Here is a 23383-nt window from a genome sequence, read left to right as displayed (position 1 = left end):
ATTTATGAAAAACACTGTATATATATATATATATATATATATATATATATATATATATATATATATATATATATATATATATATATATATATATATATATATATATATACAAAACACCTGTAGGGCGATAATTATTTGTATTAATTTGGTCACCTTGTTTAAAAATCGGAGTAGTTTTACCAAATTTTATTCAAGCGGCAAAGATTTCTGATGAAATGATACTTTAAAGTTTTTAAAAAGATTATCTATTAGGTAACCAAAGCAAACAATTTATTTCATCTTTTCCAATTGCTTTTATTTTTCGGAAAAAGATTTGAAATCAATCGCAAATTCTTCAAAAGATGAGTCAAACTTTAGTCCATTATAGCGGTTGCAATTATTTGTTGGTGAAATCTTATTCGCCAGATATGGACCAAATTTGGTAAAAATAGTGATGTTGTTTCAAATTTCCACAACTTTTTTCTTAAATATTTATTTGGTCTATATAAATTTTTTTATTATTTTTTTAACTTTTTATCTCTTAACTTTTTATTTATAACTTATAACTATTATAATATTATAATAAATATATTATAACTTTTTATCTTTAAACTTCTGTTTGACCTTTGATGGATCTTATATGTGATACTTCACGACATAATCAAACTGCTTGTTAAATTGATGAATTGGTATACTTACAAATCATTTTATATGATCTTATACAGGTTAGATTTAAAAACAAAAAAAAAAAGGCTTTGAAGTTGAAAGGAGTGATAAATTCTTCACTTTTTCTGAACACACAGAAACCTGTTATGTATGTAACACACTCACAAGAGTTAGAAGAAAAAAAAAGTACATGTGATAAGTATTCATCAACAGTTAAAAGTATTTGCATCAAAACATGGTTTTGACTGTTACAATAAAAATAACAAAAATTATTTTGTAATAGTTAAAATCAATAGCTATCGCCAATCAAATGACATGTGGAGACTAATTGTTTTAAATTTAATTATTCATTAATAATGACAAATCTCTTCCAGATCAACTAAATCTTCAATCTGCTAATATTATATTCTCCAACATTTCATGCATAAACATATTTAATGGTAATAATGACTTCCACTACCTTTTTTTCTTATCAGAAATAAATTTTATGATTTTAAAAATTTCCGAAGGACACCAAATGAGGATGTTGGAATAATTAAAATGAAAGAAGTCAATACAGTTGAAAACTTTAAAGTTATTAGACATAAAGATTGTTCATTAATATGTTCAGAAGTTTGTTGTGATTTTAGTACCATTAACCGTACTAACTTGCGTGTAATGGAATCCAGAGGACTATCCTATAAAGCTTGTTACGCAAAACGCAAAAAAATAAGTAAATGCGGACAATTTTTGCGTAAATTAAAATTTTGCATAATTACGCAATTTTCAAAATAAGAAATACGTACTTGCATTCATGTAAATAGACCCATACATACTCTTGAATCATGCCAACGTCCTGGTGCTTTGGATGAAACATAAAAGAGCTGAAGTTCTGGTCCACAAACTTCCATGACGTTTAGGCTGTGTGTATGGTGCCTGTTCACAAAAGAGGTTCATCAGCACTTGTAGGATTTACCGGTACATGAGTGCCATCAACACAACCACACACACTAGGCATCCTTGATGTGTATTTTTCTCAAGTCAAAGATTGCATCACAAACCTTGTACACAATCCTTGAAAAGATAAAATTATTCTTAGTAGAAATTGCTGATGGTATGAGCTGTAATTCGAAATCCTCTGATAACAAGTCCTCTATCACTTTAAGATCTAGCTCAATAAAATCCTCCACAACTATTTCAATTTCATTATCTATGTTTTCAAGCAAAAAAGAATAATCTTCTTAATTTGTACTGAAGCTTTCTATCATACTCATTTTATGTATCGCTGCTCAGAAAAGTATTTAAAAATATATTTATTGAATAGTCTAGACAATCTTTTTCAAATAAAAATAATTAATATTGTAAGTACGGTTTTGAAACTTTTACTTTAATTAGCAATTAATCTTGAAATTATTCACAGCTACTTGATTCTTGTAGAACTAGAAAAACAAATTGTTTCGAGCGATTAAAGGAAAACTAAAGTGATAAAAAGCAAAAAGTTCTTTGATAAAAGTTAAGTCAGTGGTACAAATGCATTTTTGTAAACCAGTGAACAATTTGATTATCAAATTTTCTTGCTATTGTTAATAGGCTTTTACTTGTGATGACAAAAAGTAAATAATAGTAAATATTTTCAGATAGATTCTGTTTCTTGACAGAAGTCAATAGCATGTCAGACATGAAATATTTTTGCGAAAAAGAAGATTACTTCGTGCAATACTATCATTGTAATTTAAAAGCGTACTTGAAGGATAAGATTATCATGTTCTTTGAAACACTAAAAATTGATAGACATGAAGTAAAAACGAACAAAAGATTAAAAAGTCAATCTTGCTCTTTTCTGAATTGAACAAGATATAATAAAAAATCTAAATTATTATAGTTTTGCCTGGCAGATATTTTCAAAGCCTATTGACCTATATATGACGACCTAAAATCTAACTATAATAAAAATAAAGAAGCACTCGCAAGCTCACTAGTGAGAGATAAAATCATGAATTTTCCATGAGATTTTTTTATCTTACTTAATATTAGAAAAAATAAATTTCACTTATTATCGATAAGTTACTACAAATAAAATAGCATACTTCACAAAGAAAGTATTTATTTCATGAGTTTTTAAGGTATTTGTTTTATGTTTGAATTCCGTTATCACATTTCTTTTAAAGGCCTCTTAAAGTTTTTCGAAGTACTTTTGAAGTAAAATAGTAATCAAGATACTTTTACAAAATCTATTAAAAAATATTAGTTTTAGTTAAGCTAAAAACTGTAAACAGCCAATCGTCTAGATAAAACTTCAAATTCTGCAATCTTTTATCACAGAAAACAGATCCTAAATTAAGCATTGATGTAGTCGACATGCGTATCAAACGACATAAATAATAAATTTAGTTATCAACGCTCTTGAAGTAATTGTAACAACAAATTGAATTTCGAAGTAGAGAAGAAAATATGGTTGAACGTATTTAAACGATTTTAGAACAAGGTTTGTTGTTAGTTTTATTGAGTAAACATTTTGAATGTAATATTTTTATTCTATAGTTTTTATACATTTTTAGGTTCATACTATGGTAGCAAAGATGTTACTATTACTACTTCTATATATTTCTGGCACATGTGGTATGCTCAAACTAAAAAAATTAATTCAAATTTCATAAGTATTAAGTAGTTAAATTCCTGATGAAGTACCTCGAATGTACTTCACCAAAACTGATTCTTTAACGCAGAAAATTATATCTTTTGTTTAAAGGTAAACCTTAGTAAAAAGTTTTTAAAAATTGCGAAAATTGCTAAAAGTCACTGAAATTCACTACGAGTTATTGCTTACAGTATTTTACTATCTTTGGAGGAGTCTTTCAATTGTATATATTAAAATTTAAAAAAGGTGCCAAATTAAACTTATTTAAGCTGAAAGTAAATTAAAGAAATATTTAATTAAGCAGATTGAATTAAACAAACTGATTTAATTAAACATGAGTAAATGAAACAGCTTAAAAGATGTGAAAATAAATGCAGCTATGGTACCGAAGCTTAACTTTCTAACCATATTAGTCATCACAGAAATAAAACACTGGCAAATTTACAGCATATATAGCGTTTTCTCCTTTGAATTTTTACTTTATATTGATTATAAAAATAAACCTTTAAAATTTGGACATGTACAGTTTGTTTTTATGATATTTTTAGCATGAAATAGTTTGAAAGAATTCTGAACCAAGGTTTAAATAATCATTTTGAAAAATTCTTTTTTTTCTTCAATGTTATATATGTCCAAAACGTTAATTGCATTAACAGGGGCTTTCTAAATGTCATCATCCGGCTCCTCATTTAGAATTCATGAAGAGCTTTTGGTTTCTAAGTAGAATTTGAACGGCATTTGAAAAATGCCGTTCAAATTCTGCTTAGAAACCAAAGAAAAAACTGCTTTTTCAAACGCAACAACTGAGTTGTAGTTGCGTTTGAAAAAGAGAAGTTTTTTACCTTTCGGAGGATCCATGCAATTTCTTCCCTTCGTAACTGTCAGACTGAAAAGCGCTTTTAGGATGCTGAAATTGCAGGAATGCTTAGGATAGCAAAGGCAGCCTTGAAAGGAATTAGATAGACATTCGATTTTGTCACCTAGAGCTGCAATGGCCATCCAGAAATTGCCCAAACATCATTTTCCTAGGCAAAAAGTTCTCCTTTTAATCCAATCGCGCACTTTTTATTTGGGTGAATAAAGCTTAAAGAGAAGCTTCCAAATTGTGAATGCTGAAGGCTGTCGTTGATAGAGAATCAGAGTCTTGTCGGCCACTTTTGCTGAACAAACATGAAAAGAACTCTTTGATTGATTCTTCAGGATCCTTGGCCAAGTTCTGGAGACTAAATATAGTTTCTTTGAACTTGACTTTCATGAACTTGGTGTATTGGTCTGAAAAATAAAAAAAGAGAATTATAAAAAATTCTGAGTTTTTTGGGCGAAAAAATTGACTTTAAGGCAGATGTCAGACCAATTTTTACCGAGTTTGTGTCCTGATATTTATTGCTATTTGCATTTTTGGAACTATTCACACCAATTCTCAATAACTCACATTTCTTTTAATTATTCACATTTCGATATTTATATTAGCAATTTTAGATAATTGGCACGTCTTATGGTGGTTTGGGAACTTGCACAAAAGTAGACTGCAGCCTGTTACATTGCAACTTTTGACTAACAATATTTTTAAATGACTTTTCACTCACATTTTTAATTAAGATTGAAGTAGTTGGCAACCAGGTAGACAACTTGTGTGGAGTTCTTTGCAATTTTAAACAATGTTTTAAGGCAATTAGCATCCTGTATAAAATTTACAGTCACTAAAAAAAAAAAATTAAACTAATTGACAATTCATTGTCTGGGTTTTTGTCATCGCTCTCGTCAGGGGGCAGGTCATCTTGATCTGAAGATAGTGTTGGATTTTCTTTTTCACGTTCACTTCATTCTTCGTTTTCAGTATCAATATCGCCTAGATCTTGTGATGACTAAGCACACTAAGCACTTGACTGGCTAGCAAACATTTTTGAAATATTTTTCTCTTTTACGCACGTCCGATTTTGATTTCAAAATTTTAAAGTTACAACCTTTCTTACATCATTTCAAGAAACGGAAAAGGAAACATTTTTGACAACACGCAATTATGCTTTACAATCGCTTTTGCTGGTTTTTGCTTTGAATTTTTCGTAACAATGAATCAGAGTAGATTATCTCAATCAAAGGGTGAGTTATAGCAATTTTTCCATCCGGATTGCGTAAATAGCATGAGGAAATATATTAAATTTTGTTTAGCTTCCAAAACGCCAAGTGAAAGTGTAATTATTACGTTTATTAAGGTTATATTTCGCTTTGGTAATTTTTTTAGAAACATCAATTATTTTTGAACAAAATGGACCTTTTTCACAGAATACCCGACAAAACCGTTTGGGAATTATTTTTTAACGTTGGGTCAGGTATGAAAAATTTCAAATATCCGATTTTATCAGCGTTATTGGGTAATACCCGTTCAGGTAATCGGAGTCCGATAAAATTATATTTGGCTTTTTATGGTGCCTGATACCTGTTCGGGTAAGATCTTGTTGGGTTCCTATCGAGACCCAGACATTACTTAGACAAGTATATGGTGTTGTTAAAGTCCTTCAATTTTCTGATATCTGTACCTGAATTTATCAACCCTAAGAACAGCCTCCTTATGTTTGCTTTTGTACGTAGATGATACAGCATCACACCAACAGTAGGATGCTTGCTGTTATGCGACTGAATACCACAAATAATATTTAAAACCTTAAGGTCAGAAGAGATAACCAAAGAATCCACATGACATTTCTATTGTAGTTGTATCAAGCCAAGGACAGATTTTACTATTTGATTTTTCTGGAGCGTTTTGTTAGAGTGCTACCAGCATTAGCTCTTTTACAGTTGTTCTCTTTGATGCTTGTGAAGTAATTAATTTCATGGTCTTTTACTCTCGTTCACTCTCTTCCGTAAAAATATAGGTTAACTAATTTTAAGGAAAGAATCTCTATCAAATTTTCAAAAATTTATGAAACCGCGTAAATCCACTATAAAACGTAATTAATTAGGTCAGTTTTTTGTAAAAAGTCTAAAAACAAAATTTTTTACGCGTTTTAAGCAAAAAACCTCTTTCATTTTTATGAATATTTTTCTAGGAAACGAGTATTTATGTTTAAATAGCAGTTTTTACCTTACACATCAGTAAGAAGCAATAAGTACTCCTTCGTCGGAATAATTCAGGTTCATTCGTTCCTAAAATTTCCATTATTAGAATTGATAATGCTTTTTATCAGTTCTAAGTGATTAAATTTGTCTTTGTATATGCTGAATTTTTTTTTAAGTTTATTTTGCTTTGTAAAAAAAATTTTATGTTAACCGAACCAATTTTGCGTCCTGAGCATATCCCATAAAGCTGAAAAATGCGTTATTTACGCAAAAAAGCATCTTTTTTCTTACGCAAAAAAAGTTTCCTTAAACTCCAATCCTATAAACAAAATTACGCAGAATTTTTGAGTAAGTTACACAAAATTTCTAACGTGTGCAAAGGTTCGTGATTTTTTCTTCAAAGATGTAAGCAAAGGTGGGTGATTTTTTCTACAAACCACAAATGTCTACTTTTGAAAAAAAAAGGTTGTCCTCGAAAAATGTAGTTACACAATATCACTGAATATTAAGTGTTTCAACTATATTTTTGACATTTTTCTAAAAGTAAGCATTGGGTGAGAAGAATTATTTAAATTTAAAATATTTAAAAGTCCATCAACTTGAAGTGGAAACTTTTATTAGAATGGTAAGTTTATAGTAGAGCAAACTCACGATTGATTGCAATATAAGATATGAAAGACCTAACAACAGGCGCCCGTTACTCTACAAAACAAAGGGTTGAAAGCTGTTTTATATACAAAACGAATAAAAAAACTTCTGTTACGAAACACTTTAGCATTCAACTTCTTGTTTTGTAGAGTGACAAACCCATACTCAAACCTTGTGATTATGTGGTGATCGAAAAAAAATTTACTTCAAAATTATTTTGTTGTAATTTTGGATATAAAGGGACATGCCGATCCTATAATTATGCGTGGTTGTGTGCGATATACAGCACATGTGAATGTGCCATACACAGTACATTTATGGAGACTATGAAAAACTAATTTTTCTATTTTTAATAGCTTTAACTTGTATAAATAGAATAAAAGTATTATTAGTAACATATTGATTTAAAAGAAGCAAATGTAAACCGTGTTGATCTTCAAAGTATAATTTATAACATGCAATCGGTATTATTTGTAATCACGTTCGGATCTTGTGGTTTTTAACTATGTGTAAACTTATATAAAAGAAGCAAATGAGCTAAATAAAAGTGTTATGATTTTTCAAACATGAGTGGGAAGAAGTTAAATATTCATTAAATAACAAACTTTTTTTGTTTACTGCATGGAAATTTAAATTGTGGTGTAATACGTAAAGAAATAACATTTACTGGAAAAATTGTTTTATTGCTTCATTTTTGATAACTTATGCAATTTAATAATCTTACAAATATTTGTTACAATCTTTAAAGTTGAAAAATAAATTGCATTACTTCCAAATTAGAGAAAAACAGCAAAAATAAAGTTAATAGTATCATAAGTATAGAATACACCATGTTTCAACCTGGCATAAAAAATATCTAATTTGTAAAGTTTGTCATTTAGCAAAAGAACAGTCTCCTCTCCACAAATGGTGAATATTTCATTAACTGGCAAATTTTAATGCAAATACACTAAATTTTGTCTATGTTTATATGCACTTACTTGATTAAATCTTCATTATTGTAACAGATCTGAAATTTTCTATAAAGTTCGATAAATACCTAGTATTCTAAAAATGGCAGCTTATTCACCATATGAAGTTTTAGAAATAGGAATGTTTGAGGAACTAGAATTACAAGAATGACAGCCTTGTCAGTTCAATGAAAGAAAATTTGATGAAAATATTGGTGACAAGACTTTTCGTGAACGTTACTGAGTTCCTCAACAAGTTGTAAATTTACTGGAGGAGGAACTGAATGATCATTTAAAGCCTAAAACTGGTCAAAACAAGAGCCTGTCAGCCAGAGATCAAATCAAAGTTTTTCAACATTTTTTTGGACCAATGCATTCTATCATGTTGTCCGAGACTGTCACAAGATTAGTACTGACACTGTATTTAGGTGAAATGTCTTTGTTAGTTATTAGTATATACTAAATTTTATGTAATAAATTTGTTTAAAAATTCAATCTTTAAAAAGACATTTTGGTTTGATTTGAATAACCTTTATAATAGAGGGGTAAGACTTAAAAATTATTGCTAAAACTCCCAGCCATCATGATGGCTTGATTAGATAATAACTTATTAACAAGCCAGTATTTACTTGATAAAAAAATACACATTCATTGTCCTGACAGTGAATGTGTATTTTTCTGTGCAAGTCCACAAGAATTGTGGACTTGCACAGAAATGTTTTGAGATTGCAAGGATGCCAATCGTGTTTGGTTGTGTTGATGGCACTCATGTTCTGGTAAATCCTACAAGTGCTGATGAAGCCTCTTTTTGAACAGGCACCATACACACAGCCTAAATGTCATGGCAGTTTGTGGACCAAAACTTCGGCTCTTTTATGTTTCATCCAAAGCACCAGGACGTTGGCATGATTCAAGAGTAAGTATGGGTCTATTTACATGAATGTGGTGTTGCCTACTTGCTTAAGTTGTTATGTCCTGCATTTTTAAAGTCCAAAAATTGCTTTAATTTGTTAAATCAGAATAAATTTGTTTTGGCAAAAAATTACACATAAAACATAATCTCTTTTTACCTTGAAACAAAGTATGTTTTTATAAATTACAATAATTTTGAATGCTCGTATCTCTGACAATTTTGCAGCTACAGAAGTTCAACTTACCATTTTGGAAAGTTTAAAGTTTGCTGATTCCAAATATGCCTAGCATGATATAGGTTGTGCTTTCCTTTAGGAGTTATGGCGTCAAATGTGTCTCCAAAATATGGGCCCAGTGTGTACAATGTCGGACATATTTGAAATCAGCAGGGTTTAAGTTTTCCAAAATGGTATGTTGGTCCTCTGTAGCTGCAAAATTCGCAAAGGTATGAGCTTTGAAGTTGACAATACAGTTAGCAACTTTTTTGATTTGACAATTAGACAAAAATTTATAATCTGTATTTCATTTATTCAGTTTCATTTATTTTGTTCCACTTCACTTAAAGGAAGTAAACAAAATGTAAAAAATAGAAAATGTAAGTTTTTGTTGACTTCAATTTTTTTAATTAAGAGTTGAAAATATTAAAACATTTTTAAAGGAAATAATTTTACTTACAACGTTGAAATAGTTCAGCCCCAATAGGCATCAATTTTTCTACAAAATATGGGATTGAAAACTAGAGTGTAATGACTATTTTTATTCGTCTTTGAAAATACTTCAGCTTTTAATCCCTTTTAATCCGAGCATTTGGGGTTGTTAAGCAACGTTTCTATGCATTGAGCACTGGACTTTGTGTTAAAAAATATGTACTTAGCTGCAAAATTTATCCATTGTGCATTTGTTCTTCACAACATGTGTATTGCTGTAGGAGATGATGGTGCTGGTTTTCAGGAAGATCAAATTGTTCAGGCCAATGTTGTTCAAGAGGCTCCAGTTCCAATGCTCAGAATGAGAACAGTCGTCAGCAAATCCTTCAAACTATTTTGTAATTATTTAAATTAGTATTAAATGAATAATTCAAATAGGTGCTACATTTAAATGTTGAAAGACTTGTAAGTAAACACTAGTATTAAGTTTCACTTTATAACAACCATTACTGAATGTAATTTTTACTATGTATGGTCAGTGAAAAATGCCAATGCTAATTGCATCCTTGAGGCAAAAATTTGTCAATGATCAAGTTTGCTAAGAACCCTTAAACAATTAAGAATGTTTGTTTCGGATGTTAAAATAAGATGCGTTCATATAAAAAAAAATGGTCAGAAAAGGTAAATGCCATTTTACTTCTGTTCAAAAGTAAAATTTTATTTTATCTCATTACGATAAAATAAGCTAATGAGCAAATTAGTCATTGACCAAAACTTGTTTGTCATCTTCATAAATAAAATTTAGCTTTATTCAATAAAAATTGAGCATTATAAATCACTGAGTACACGACCTTTCTACCTCTAAATGCAAGAAATGCATACCATTTTTTGGTACACAACGTAAGCAAGGAATATATTTTATATATAATGTAAATATAAAACCTTTATTTTCGTACGCAAATCTCTGAAACAATGGTATGAAATTTGTTTGCAAAACACAGACAAAAAAAATACTTTTCTCCAAGGTACATTCCTTGTATAGCTCTTGTGTCCCGAAAAATCTAAAATTTCTCTTTTTACACAAAAATTACCCATTTCACTGCAAATTAGAAAAATCCGTAAGTACGCATTTCTTATTTAGGATTGCTGTTTTGAAAAATGCGTAATTACGAAAAATTTTAATTCGCAAAAATTGTCCTTATTTGCTTATTTTTTTGCGTTTTGCGTAACAAGCTTTATAGGATTGGCCCCTGTTCCCAATCCTATAAAGGATTTGGCCCACGACGTAAAGTTGGTTATTACAGAAATTATATTATATTGTATTATATAATCAAAAATATATTATTATTTATGCGTTAACACGGAAAATTTTTGCGTGAATTAGAATTTTACATAATTACGGAATTTTCATCATTTAAGAGATTTGCGTACGAAAATAAAGGTTTTATATTTATATTATATTATGTTACATATTACATTACATTGCATTGCATTGCATTGCATTGAATTGCATTGCATTGCATTGCATTGCATTGCATTGCATTGCATTGCATTGCATTGCATTGCATTGCATTGCATTGCATTGCATTGCATTGCATTGCATTGCATTGCATTGCATTGCATTGCATTGCATTGCATTGCATTGCATTGCATTGCATTGCATTGCATTGCATTGCATTGCATTGCATTGCATTGCATTGCATTGCATTGCATTGCATTGCATTGCATTGCATTGCATTGCATTGCATTGCATTGCATTGCATTGCATTGCATTGAATTGCATTGCATTGCATTGCATTGCATTGCATTGCATTGCATTGCATTGCATTGCATTGCATTACATTGCATTACATTACATTACATTATATTATATTACATTATATTACATTATATTACATTATATTACATTATGTTACATTATATTACATTATATTACATTATAACATATTATATTGTTACTTTGTGTGCCAAAAAAATGGTCTGCATTTCTTAAATTTAGAGGTGGAAAAATTTGTATTATCAGTAATATATAATATTCAATATTTATTGATTAAAACTGACCTTCATTTATGAAGATGACAAACGAACTTCGGTTGATGACTAATTCTTATTAGCATTTTTAAACGAATTCTTCTCCATTAATGTAGGAAATATCATAATACTTTTCTTTTGCTTATTTGCTCCTTTTATATGGTTTACATATAGATAAAAATCGCGTACTCACAGTGCTTGAATGGGGGTCCGATGCAATCGTGAGTTTGCTCAAATGTAAACTTACCATTTTGATAAAAGTTTCTACTGCAAGTTTTGATGAATTTTTTAACTATTTTAAATAAAGTTAAACAATACTTCTAATTCATTTTTTACATTTAGAAAAATGTCAAAAATATTTTTCAAACACCTAATATAAAAGGAAATTTTTAAATATTACGTAACTTAAAATTTTGGAGGACAAACCTTTTTGTTTACTAACGTTCACATCTGTGGTTTGAAAAAAAAAAGCACGAAACTTTGCACTACTACATAATCATTTTTGGTTGAAATTTGTGTAATTACGCCAAATTTAGATTTTTTTACGTGAGATATTGTGCATAATTTACTCAAAAATTCAGCATAATTTTGTTTATAAGATTGCTGTTTTCGAAAATTTTTTTTGCGTAATAAAAACCTTGTTTTGCTTAAATTACGCATTTTTCAGCTTTAAAGGATTAGGCCGTGGTTCGATGTTGCGGTACTTTTTTAAAAATTTTCCTTAAAATCCGATAACCACTAAAAAGAGATGACTGCACAATAAACCGACTTCTCATAATGGTTTAAAGTGAAGTAGGATGTTTTAGACATGATAAAAAAAAGCAAATAGTGATCGATAATTACTTAGCTATTCATTAAAGAATTGATGCCACAAGGTTTGCCTTCGTAAATTGTTTTAAGCTGTATGGTAATGAAATTTGAAAATAGAATAAAGCGATTTATAATTATCTACAGAAAAATAAATTTTATAAAACTAAATCAAAATATTTTTTAAAACAAAAACTTGCTTAACAAATTTAATCTTATAATATGGTTGGTGTTAGGATTACCTCAGCAAATAACAATACTGATTTATAAACTGAACTCATAGTTTATAAAGGTCTCGAAGCATCTAAAACATAATTAAATAATTGCAAATCTTATACTAAAACGTCATAAACTAACGGTAAACTCTGGAATTGTTGTTCAAACAGTATCCACCAGATGTTTGTGGAAGCTGCAAGAGATGATAAATGAAGTATGTAAAGAATTCTCGCGAGATAAAATTTTTAAATTAATCCACATTAGTAATTGTATAGATCTACAGGAAGGTAAAAATACTCATTTTAGATAGTGAAATGATTGGAGTATGTAACTAAATATTAAAAATATTATTAAAAAAAAAAATGTAACAATAACATTAGAAATTACCACATTGCTGATTAATAATTGCGTACTATAGAATTTAAAAATGATTTCGACGTCGTAATAAAAAACGATTGTAATATAGCAAAAGTTTTAAAAGCAAACTGTTTTATGGCTTGTCAGATACATTTCTAAATGATGATATAGTTTATTTGTTATGCGTCAGCTAGAATATGTCGTCTGCTTAGAGCTCTTTTCTGAAAAAAGATATTAGTCTCATTGAAAATGTTATAAACAGAGGAACAAAACTAATTCCAGAATATTCAAAGTTAAGTAATAAAGAAAGATTTAAAAGGCTTAATTAAACCACCTTATCTAAGAGAAGAGAGACCTGATTTGATTAAATTCTTCAAATGCGTTGTTCATAATTTTAATCAGCTAGATATCTCCCTTGAGGAATTTTCGCCGATCAAAAGGACCAACTAAAAGTATTGGGGACTATAAACATTAAGATATATATTGGAGAATTAGTTATTAATTTAGAAGAAATTTTTTTTCATACATCATACTTTTCAAGTTAATAATAAGTCTTTTTTTTTTTTCTTTAAAATAGTAAATAATTGGTGCTTATTACGAATTGTACCGAAATGTTCTTTATAAAGCTGCAGATACTTTATGCATATTCAGTAACATATAACTTTCAAATCTGGAGTATATAAGTATTACATGGAAACAATAATTGCTAATCGTTAATAAAAAAAAAAAGAATTGTTTGTCTTAAAAAACTCTTCTCCTTCCCTTAAATCCAAAATCATTGGAAAAAAGTTTCAAACTTGCTCATTTAAAAAGTAAAATACTTTTAATTTGCTACGAATGGTTAACACACCATAAGTAAAATATGTTTTTCCAATAAAATTTATTTTTACTATGCTTAGAATAAGTTATTAATCTACGTCTGTCTCGATTTATATTTGTAGGAATATGAATATATATTGATTCACATTTAGCATCAGAATATCGATAAGCCTTTAGTATTAGAATGTTAATGGGCGTTTGGTATCTAAATAATAATTTTTAACTTTATTACTCTTTATTCTCATGAGTCGATGTAACCTTCATATGGTTTTCATTTAGTCAGTTTAATTAGCTTTGAGTTCATTTGTTGAATTTCTTTGCCTATAAAATTTACACAAAAATAGCAAATCAGTCGACTGATTTCCTATTTTTGTGTATTTCTCAATAGATCTATTGAAACTATGTTTCCGGATATTTAGATGTTTTTAATGAGCATTAAAAGCTTTCCTAGTAAAAACTAATATAATTTTTTAAGTTTAGTTTTTTCTTTATTTTTTTTGTCCTCTTTTTTCTATAAAAAAAAATTCTGATGTACCAATAATTTAAAACTGATTTAAAACCTTCCTTCTTATTACATTTACCGTTTATTGTTAACTTTGGAAAATATATGTACAAGAACTTCTTCTATGTACGAAAACTCGACTAGAAAAAAACAATTTTAAAAATGTTAAAACTAGTCTGTAGTGTAATAAAATGAGTCTGTAGTTTAATAAAAATAAAAAATGTTGATGGAGGAACCACCAACATTTTTTATTTTTAATGTCTCTATTTTTTTGTGTCAATCCTAAAAAGAAAGTTTGAAACGGTATTTTATTTTATTTTTTAATTCAATTTTGTTATTTAATTTTTATTTTAATTTTAAGTTAGTTTGAGCCGAAAAAAAGAGTTGAAAGAATCCGATCCAAAATACATTCACCTATCCCTACAAAGTTTTAATTGTTAATACTGTTATAATATATTTCATATATTTAGCACTTTATTGGTTACGTGAAGAAGTTGAGATTAAAGTAAATAACTTACTTACAACTCTGAAATCCGTTCCAAGAGAATATGACCTGTCATTTGAAGTTAAACCAACCTCTTTTGTAAGCAGTTGGACGAATGTCATTCATTTAACAATCGGTGGATACTATGAAAACTACGGTGACAGAACGCCATCAGTTTGGTTTTGGGAAAATGATTTACAAATATCTTTTGATGTAAATTCAACCATCTTTAGTGTGATGTCACCAAATATACCTGCGAATGTTTGGACAAAAGTACAAGTTACTCAGTATTTGCTAAAAGACAGTTACATATATAAAATTAAAGTTGCTGGGCTGGTTCTTCTAGAGGCAATCAACACAGATGCAAGAGAATTTCAAAATGTCAAAGTTTATGCAAGCAGTCTCTGGACACAAGCTCAACCGGGATATATCCGAAATTTTATAATTAACAACGTTTGCGAAGGTAAAAATTAAAAAAATTAAAAAAAATATTGCACTTTTCACTTTATTTTATTTTTTTTTTACATAAAAACTTAGACGTTCGGAGAAAAATTATGAGATAAATAAAAATATGAGAAAAGTAAGAATACAGAACCAAAAGGGACTTTAAGCATAGTAGACGGCGCCTGTCGCTAACATCATAAAATGAGCTGCAAAAAATGTGATCACTGATATCGCACGCGGTATGAGTTGAGCTATAAAGTGGGATTTGCTTTGTGTAAAACAAGATTCCCAAAATAGTGAGTTGGGCAGATCTGTGCTAAACAGGTATTTTAGTGAATTAAACAACTAAATTCACTTAGCTTTTTTTAAGCTTCACATAAAAAAAGTATCAACTGTGCATAAAATTCTCTCTTTAAAATAGTTCTTTCAAACGAATTTAGTAGTCAAATATAAAGCAGTCAGATTTTCAAGAAGTCTAACTTAACCTTCATTAAGTTTCTTTTACAACATCTTTATCACGACCTTTACAGACAATTGTGGAGAGTGAGTTTTTAAACTGTAACATCAAATGATTAATGTATTGGTTTAAGGCAATCAGTATATATTCAGCGTAGGAGTGCTCCAAATCTATACTTTTAATATTGGTGAAGGTCTGATGAAAAACATAACACTAGAACAGCTAGCTATATTTATAAATAAAGGTTTATAGCTTAGGTTAAACTATGTGTATCTAATTCATTTAAACCATTCAAATTTAATACTTGATATGGAAAAAAAGTATATGAGTTTAAAGACGTTGGCCTTGCTCGCTGATAGTGTTGCTACTCTCACAAAGTTCGTCTGATGTCAGTGTTTGCTGCTCATTCGTTTCGGACGCTAAATACAAGCGCTGTTAATATTTAGTTAGCGAAGAAGTTTGTTGCGTCTGCTGCAATCAATATTAGTGACCTTTTTCTATAAAGGCCTCTTTTTTACTTAATAGTTTTAGTTATTGCATTTGTATTTTATTGGTTTTAAAAATTATTACTTTATTGTTTTAGTGAATAAAACGGAGTTTTGCGAACCCACTTTAAAAGTATATTTTGATGGCACTTGGAAAAAGTATAAACTTTAAACGCAACTTAAGTTTGTATTGTTTAAACTTTACAATTTTTCGGAATGTATAATTCAAAGTTCAACTAGCTCGTAACAATTTTGCATATACTTAAGTGTCATACCTGCTTATATTCTATACAAGTAGTACATTTATATTATTTAGCTTTCACCTTTAACAACTACCCAAACTATAAAAATGAGTTTTATTATTTTAGCAACTTGCTCATCTTATTAATACAATTAAGCTACTCATACGAACCTGGTGAAGAAGCGAAAAATGTGACATGGGAATACTTTTTACCCCCGTTTGCTTCACTATTTTCAGAAGATAATATCAATGGCTTTGTTAAGGTAGCACCTTATGCACTTAAATATACGGTATGTCGAATAATTTTTCTTTTAAAACCATTGAACAAACATTTAATTAATTAATGACAATGATGAACTAATGAGCTTCTTGATGAAAAGCTATAATTAAAAGCTAGTTTAAAAATGCAATTCAAATATCTTCATAGTTTTTTAATCAAAAATATCCTAAAGGGAAAATGTGTACTTTGAACTGAATATTTCTGATAAAGTATTTGATGAAAAGAAACTTTGACCAGGAGCGTGCTACTACCACTTTTTAATTTCAAACTGAATACTTAACAATAGTTTTGACTAATTTTTACAATTATTTATTTTCGAAGTTTATACACTACAACTACAACTGTTTCTTACCACTACAACTGTGTATACAAAGTTCAAAAAACAATGTCAGTTATCAAAGAAAAAAAATTTGAATTCAACATGGAAACATTTTTTACTGAAGATGATAACATTAAAAGTGAGCTTGCGAGCAGATACTAGCCTTGGATTACAAAAGCAGGCTCAACGGCAAAAATCACAGATGCCCAATTTTAAAAACTCTCGTTTTTGCGTCTTTGTCATTAAGTGCTGGTGCTCACTTTTTACTTGTGACAATATATATTTTCAAAAAACAAAAAAAATCAGACATTATTGAGGCGTTTGAAAGTGTTTAAGATTAGGGACTGCTGAAGCCCTCAAACGCTAAATTACATTTTTCTCAAAAGTAGATAAAAAGAACAACTCTGAGTCTTCCCTTGAAGTCATCAAATAACATTTTTATTTTATTTATTACGAATTTATCAAACTTTATGTAAGAGCAATCTATTATCTCTAACCAGCCGGCACACGGCGATATTTCAGTGTCGATATAGGGTAGATTTTAGGCTTTCAACGTTGTTTTACTGTTTTTTCAACGTCGTGTGCTTGCTGGGTAGAAATTATTTACATGACTAACATTTTTTATTGCATTTAAGCAAATACCCGATAATTCTCTACACATAGAGTTAGAAATTCTGTTTCATTTTTTTTTAATCAAGCACAAAAATTACTTTATTACCGGGTTGCTTAGTGGCTATACGTGTTTCTTTAGACTAATTATTCTCCCTGTTTCTCTTTCGTTTCTTTCGGCGGAAGTATAAAACTTCGCAAAAATGCTGGTATGAACTAATGAACACAATTTGCAACTGGCAGTTTGCAAATTGAAGCGGCGGAGAAGACAACTAACGGTTAATTTTTTTTTTTTTCAGAGTTCTCTTTCTTTAAGTTCTCTTCGCCTCCAATAAACAGTAAAAAGAATAAAAAAAAAAAACGATAACTTAGCCGAAGATAAGAAGAAGAAGAAAAGAGGTGAATTGATATCTTCAAGTTATTGTCTTCGAGTTGTTAGCTTTCTGTAAGCTGAGTTCTAAAAACGAAGACATTCTAAGGACTAAGGTTTTCTGAGCTTAAAGATGATATGGACTAATGGTGTCTTTTTTTTTTAACCGTTAAACATCATTAGATGTTATTTGATGTAATGTTGATACTTTAACCAAGAAACCATTATATGATGATAAAGTCTTTGATAGCTCAACACAAATTATCTCGGAGTTAAAATATAAAAAATTCAATTTTAAACACTCATTAGACTTTAAGGTTACAGTTATTTCAAAATTGGCGTCTAGGTATTTGATGTTACTAAAGCTTTTTCTTACCATTTACATAAACTTCAAGTAATATGTCAAGTAATAAAAGAATAAAGAGCAGTTTTTTACTTTATTTTTGAAGGAATAATGCTAAAAATTTTAATATATAATCGATATTTTTTTTTAAGAATAACCATGCACCTTTTTGCGAAATCAAAAGGGAATGGATGCTTTTGAATATCCATCAAATTGCTTATACAGTAGAGTGCAAAAGTGCATAAACAGCCAACTTTTTCCTCATAATTTTTGAGTTTTTGCTAAAAAAGAATGAATTTTTTAACAATTGTTAGTGAAATGTTAAATGTGACCTCTTAATTTACTCAAAATATTAACTTTAAACGTAAGGAAGAAATTCAAATTTTATTCAAATCATAATTGTGCAAATTTAATAACAAAAATACTAGAAAAATTTATCAGTTTATAAATTTTTACACACTGCTATATGGATAAGCGGCTAAAAGCAATAATTAGTACATCCCTAATTTAAAGATACCACTTTCAGTTTAAAATGTTTCAAAATTTTGAACCCTCCAGCCCCGCCTCTCCTCTCCATCAGCGTATGCTATTAAGAAGGGGTGGGATGTGTTGGTGGGGGGGTGGACATGAAGGGATTCCAAATTTTACCAACACAAATAAATACACAACTTATCAACTTTATTTTTATAGATATCCGAAAACTTTCTAGCCAAGGGCTTTAATCACAGCACCAGTGTAACTTTGAATGTGACAAACTGTGAAACAGACGGATCGTTTTCAATAGACATTCCAATAAAGTGCACTTACCTAAATAGCCAAAAGATAATATCGAGTCAAGTTAAAGCGTATCGGCAAAAGATATTATGCCCAAACAGCAAATTATCAAAGTTAGAAACAAAGCAGAATAAGATGGCAGGTAATCTACTTTGCATTTAGTTATTATTTGTTATTTAGGTAAGTTATATCATTTAATCATTTTTTATCGGTTTGCTCAAACCAATTTTTTATTGTGCTTGTAAGAAATAAGTATTTACGTTAGTGCCTTATAATATTGAAGTAATAAAAAGATGAAGTCCCAGTTGGAGTTGAAAGTATTCTACGATTGCTCTACTATAAAAGAAGAATAATTTAAAGATAAACTTAGATATAAAAGGGTGTGATGGAGTTGTATAAGGGTGGAGTTTAAGGAGTCGGAGAATTACTATGATTGCTATACATCATAGAAACAACAGAGTTTATCTAATGCAAATATTTAAACATAACAGGTTAATATTTTTCATATAAAAATATTTTTCATAAAATATTTCGATACATCTTAATAGATTATCAAGTACACAATAAAGATATATACTAAATGTATAGAAAAATGCGTATTACAAAAAAAAAAATCAGTAAAAAAGAAGTTTTGATCTGCGCTCAGAACATAAGATATTTTAGCTGGTTTAATCCAAGTTTTTATCTTTGTATGAATGCTAGAGTATGGTGATGATTTTCTTAAATTGAGCGTACAAAAAACTGATAGTGCTTTTTTTTTGGCAGAAAGTTACGGCCGAGGTATATACTGGGACCAAAACAGCTCACATATTTATGTTTGCATGAGTCAACATGTTGTCAACAGGTAGGATATTACATGCTAATAAAAAGTTATCTCTTTTAAGGTCTTTGTAAATACATGCTAAATTACGAACTTAGTTACGCAGCTCCGTACATATGTATTTAAATACATGTAAAAGAAGGACTTTGCTTAAGAAATTTATTTTTCCCTTGATTTTTTACCAGAGAGAAAGCGGCGTGTTATTACTCAAACAATGACGGCCAATTATGGACAGGTAAAATGCATTTTTTAATAAAACTGGTATTTTAAAATTTAAAGTCAGTGAAAATTTTTTCTAGAGATTAAGTAATTTATTCAAAGCTCTTAATAAATTACTTAAGTTTATGATTGCTATAACAATTTACTATAGCGATATTTAACTTTTCGCGATAAATTGGTAACACTCTTTACTTTTGTTATTAGAGCGACGAATTCTACTATCACATTTTATATAAATATTAGAAAAAAGTTTTCGGTAAATCTTTGTAAATATAAATCTGTTTTAATAAAATTAACCTCATGCGTTTATATTACCCCAGGTTTGGACGTCCGCATTGGGACTGTTGTTGGTCATTCTCCTTCAAGAAATCTTTACGCAGTTCATAGATCTGAAAAGAATTATCTATGGTTTGATAATAATTATAAGAAATGGTTTGCACTAGAGAATAGTGATTTTGTCAAAATCATTAAAAAAATAGATTTAAATGCTTTAAAGAACTTAGAGAATGGTCACGATCAAGTTTACAACCTCGGAAACAGAGAATGGATGGGTGGGTTTCTTATTAATTTCATTTCTCTCCATTTTCATAGCATAAGTTAAGTATGCATTCAAATGAAAGTAAAGTATTAGTTCAATTTAAAAGCAACTTATTTCAAAATTTGATAAAAATATCAAAAACTAATTTTTATTGTTCACTAAAATTGTTATCGTTATTTTATATGGCACTCTAGGAAACGCTGTTGGTTTATTTTTTCGAAATGCTTCTGGCGATTCCTGGATTCAAAGAGTTAGGTGGAATATTTAGATTCGGAGTTTTTTGAATTGAACAATCTTTTGGTGTGGCAAAGAAAGTGAAAATTAAGGCATCAACACTTTGGTTCCTATAAGTTTCTTGATAGCTTCAAGAAACTTATAGGAACCAAAAACTTTAAAAAAAAATGTCTTAACTATTTTTTCAAAACTTCTGCTTGAAAATATTTTAAATCATTTAGAGCAGAAAAGTTTTGTGGTTGAAAGTTGAAAAATATATATTATTTGGGGCATTTTTTTTATATTCCATATTTTGTCTGATTTTGACATTTATATTCGAATACAAAATATATTTATATGTTTTCAATATCTATTTGCAAAATCTTTTTTTTAAATTGTTATCCTCATGTGATCTACTAACTGTACATAAAAGAGAAAATGAGAAACCTAGAAAAGAGATAATGAGAAACCTTGAAAAAACTCAAAACGTGAAAAAAGCTAAAATCTTCAATTAATATTTAAATCAATAAGTTTATTTTTTTCAGGATAAAAATATTCTGCTTAAGTAAATTTTTATAATTAGTTATAAAAATTTACTCAAGCAGAACAAATGTGTGCAAATAAAAGAATATGTAAATTTTGGAATTGAAACGGAGCATTTGTACTCATTCAAGTGCTGTTACAAACTTTAGAAGAGTATAATTTTTTACTTTTAACTATATTGTAAAATCACATAACGGTTAATAACGGTAACGTAACATAACAGTATGACATGATAGCATAATGGTATGACATGATATTGTACAAAAAACAGCAAGTAAAACAGCTTTTGTGTGATTAGCTGTTTCAAACATTAAAGTTTAAAAACGTTATTGCTTTACAAAATTTAAAAGCATAGATACAGCACACAGTAATTGCGAATTTATTTTCAAGTAAATAAATGCTTTTCATATTAAAAGAAGAAAGTTTGACATGTTTTAATTATGATAAAATGATGGATTTTCTAGAACAGTTGCAAGATGTATTTGCGTTATATACATTACATAAAGAACTTAAAACAAACCTTTCCTTTTACAAAAGTACCTTAAAAACATAGTATATAATAACTCCCTTTAGGATGCACTTACTTATTTGTAGGAGAACATATATTTTCCACCCTAAAATGATCGAAGACGTATATAAATCGGGAAGCAATGGTACAAAATTATTAATACCTGTTCTGTAGATTACATTCATACTTGGTACAGTGTAAGATATAGTTTTTATAATGTGATTCTTATTTACAAATGTTTTACTACTGTTCTCATAAACTATGCATCTATGTAATTTAACATAACTGTTTAAATACTAGTTATTTAAGTAAATCATTTTTGCTTCCAGTAAAATGTCACACATGTACATTAGGAAAACGACACGATGTATGAAATGAGAGGAAAAAGTATACATTGAAGTTAATATGATAATAAAAGATAACAAATATATCAGAGATAGTGCTAAAATCAATGACATAGCTATTATCAATTTATATAACAGACAAAAGATAAAAAGATTCCTCAAATAAATACAAAGATTCCTTAAAATTAGAAGAGATAAATAAGGAGTATGCATTTAGCTCTAAATAAACAAACCGGTTAATATTTACAAATCAGCAAGAAGAACTCCTGGCTGTATATTTAGTTAAAATTATTAGGACCCAATATGGTCTTACTTATAAACAAGTTCGAAAACTGTTCAACAACTAAATTTAAAGACTTGGCATTAAAACTAACAAATCTTGGTCAGATAATCAATTTGCTGGAGTAGATTGGATGAAAGGATTCATAAGAAAACATTAGACTGTATGAAAGGATTCATAAGAAAGCATTTGTCACTTAGATTACACAATCCTGAAAATACAAGTTTTTTAAGAGCATAAAGCTTCAATTAGGTAAATTTATCCAAGCTTTCTTTAAATTATGAAAAAGAATTGCGGGAACATAAAGTTCCACAACATTTAATTTTTAATATAGATGAAACTGGAATATCTATTGTTATGCAAACTCCTCGTTTAGGTGCTCCTAAGGGAATAAAGCGGGTAGAACAAGCTTTATCTGCAAAACGAGGAAAAATGACCATTTTGTGCCATAGTTGGAGCAACTGGCGACACAACTCTACCGGTTTTTACATTTCTTAGAGTTAACTTTAAAAAAGAATTTTTAAACGGTACACCAGAGGGTAGCTTAGAATTAGCAAACCCTTCGGGTTGAATGAACGCAGTTTGCTTCATTGACTTTTTTTGGCATATTTATAATCACATTAACTGTACAAAAGATAGTCCTACAAAAATAGCTGTAATAACAGATAGAGAAGGAAGATTACAATGATATACATGACAAACACTACCAGGAATATCAAAAAGTTCATAAACTCCAGAAATGATCCGCCCGTATCCCAAAGCTGAAGGCCACAAGTAAACTATCTAGGGAAGAAACAGAAGAAAGTCTAGAATACTCACAGACAAAAAAACTCACAGAAAAAAAAAGAGTTGAAGAAAAAAAATTGAAAAGACTCTCGAAGCAAAAACAAAGCACACAAACTCA

At 29.1% G+C, this 23383-nt stretch overlaps 1 protein-coding gene across 8 annotated transcripts; it reads left to right on the top strand.

Annotated features, from left to right (window-relative positions):
• The first annotated feature begins 3031 nt into the window (after window positions 1-3031).
• On the top strand, window positions 3032-22345 carry LOC149890560 (uncharacterized). Of its 8 annotated transcripts, none has more exons than XM_090082721.1 (12): window positions 3032-3109; window positions 3183-3243; window positions 14679-15155; window positions 16177-16237; window positions 16447-16609; window positions 18931-19156; window positions 19780-19858; window positions 20020-20069; window positions 20374-20604; window positions 20786-20846; window positions 21942-22000; window positions 22209-22345. In XM_090082721.1, the coding sequence occupies exons 2-12, from the start codon at window positions 3192-3194 to the stop codon at window positions 22226-22228; spliced, it is 1479 nt and encodes a 492-aa protein (XP_089938847.1). In that variant the 5' UTR covers window positions 3032-3109; window positions 3183-3191; the 3' UTR covers window positions 22229-22345. The 8 variants fall into 8 exon arrangements, 7 of the variants coding, with proteins under 7 accessions (XP_089938847.1, XP_089938845.1, XP_089938849.1 ...); XM_090082719.1 differs by having other exon boundaries at window positions 21942-22052; window positions 22185-22308; XM_090082723.1 differs by having other exon boundaries at window positions 16447-16582; window positions 21942-22045; window positions 22185-22301.
• The last annotated feature ends 1038 nt before the right edge of the window (window positions 22346-23383 follow it).

This window comes from Hydra viridissima, unplaced genomic scaffold (genome assembly GCF_058129835.1).
Source record: "Hydra viridissima isolate aposymbiotic clone 2 unplaced genomic scaffold, HvirCarnegie_v1 scaffold_3, whole genome shotgun sequence".
Classification (NCBI taxonomy): Eukaryota; Metazoa; Cnidaria; class Hydrozoa; order Anthoathecata; family Hydridae; genus Hydra; species Hydra viridissima.
Note: the sequence above shows the minus strand (reverse complement) of the source record. Positions and strands in the feature narration are given on the sequence as shown.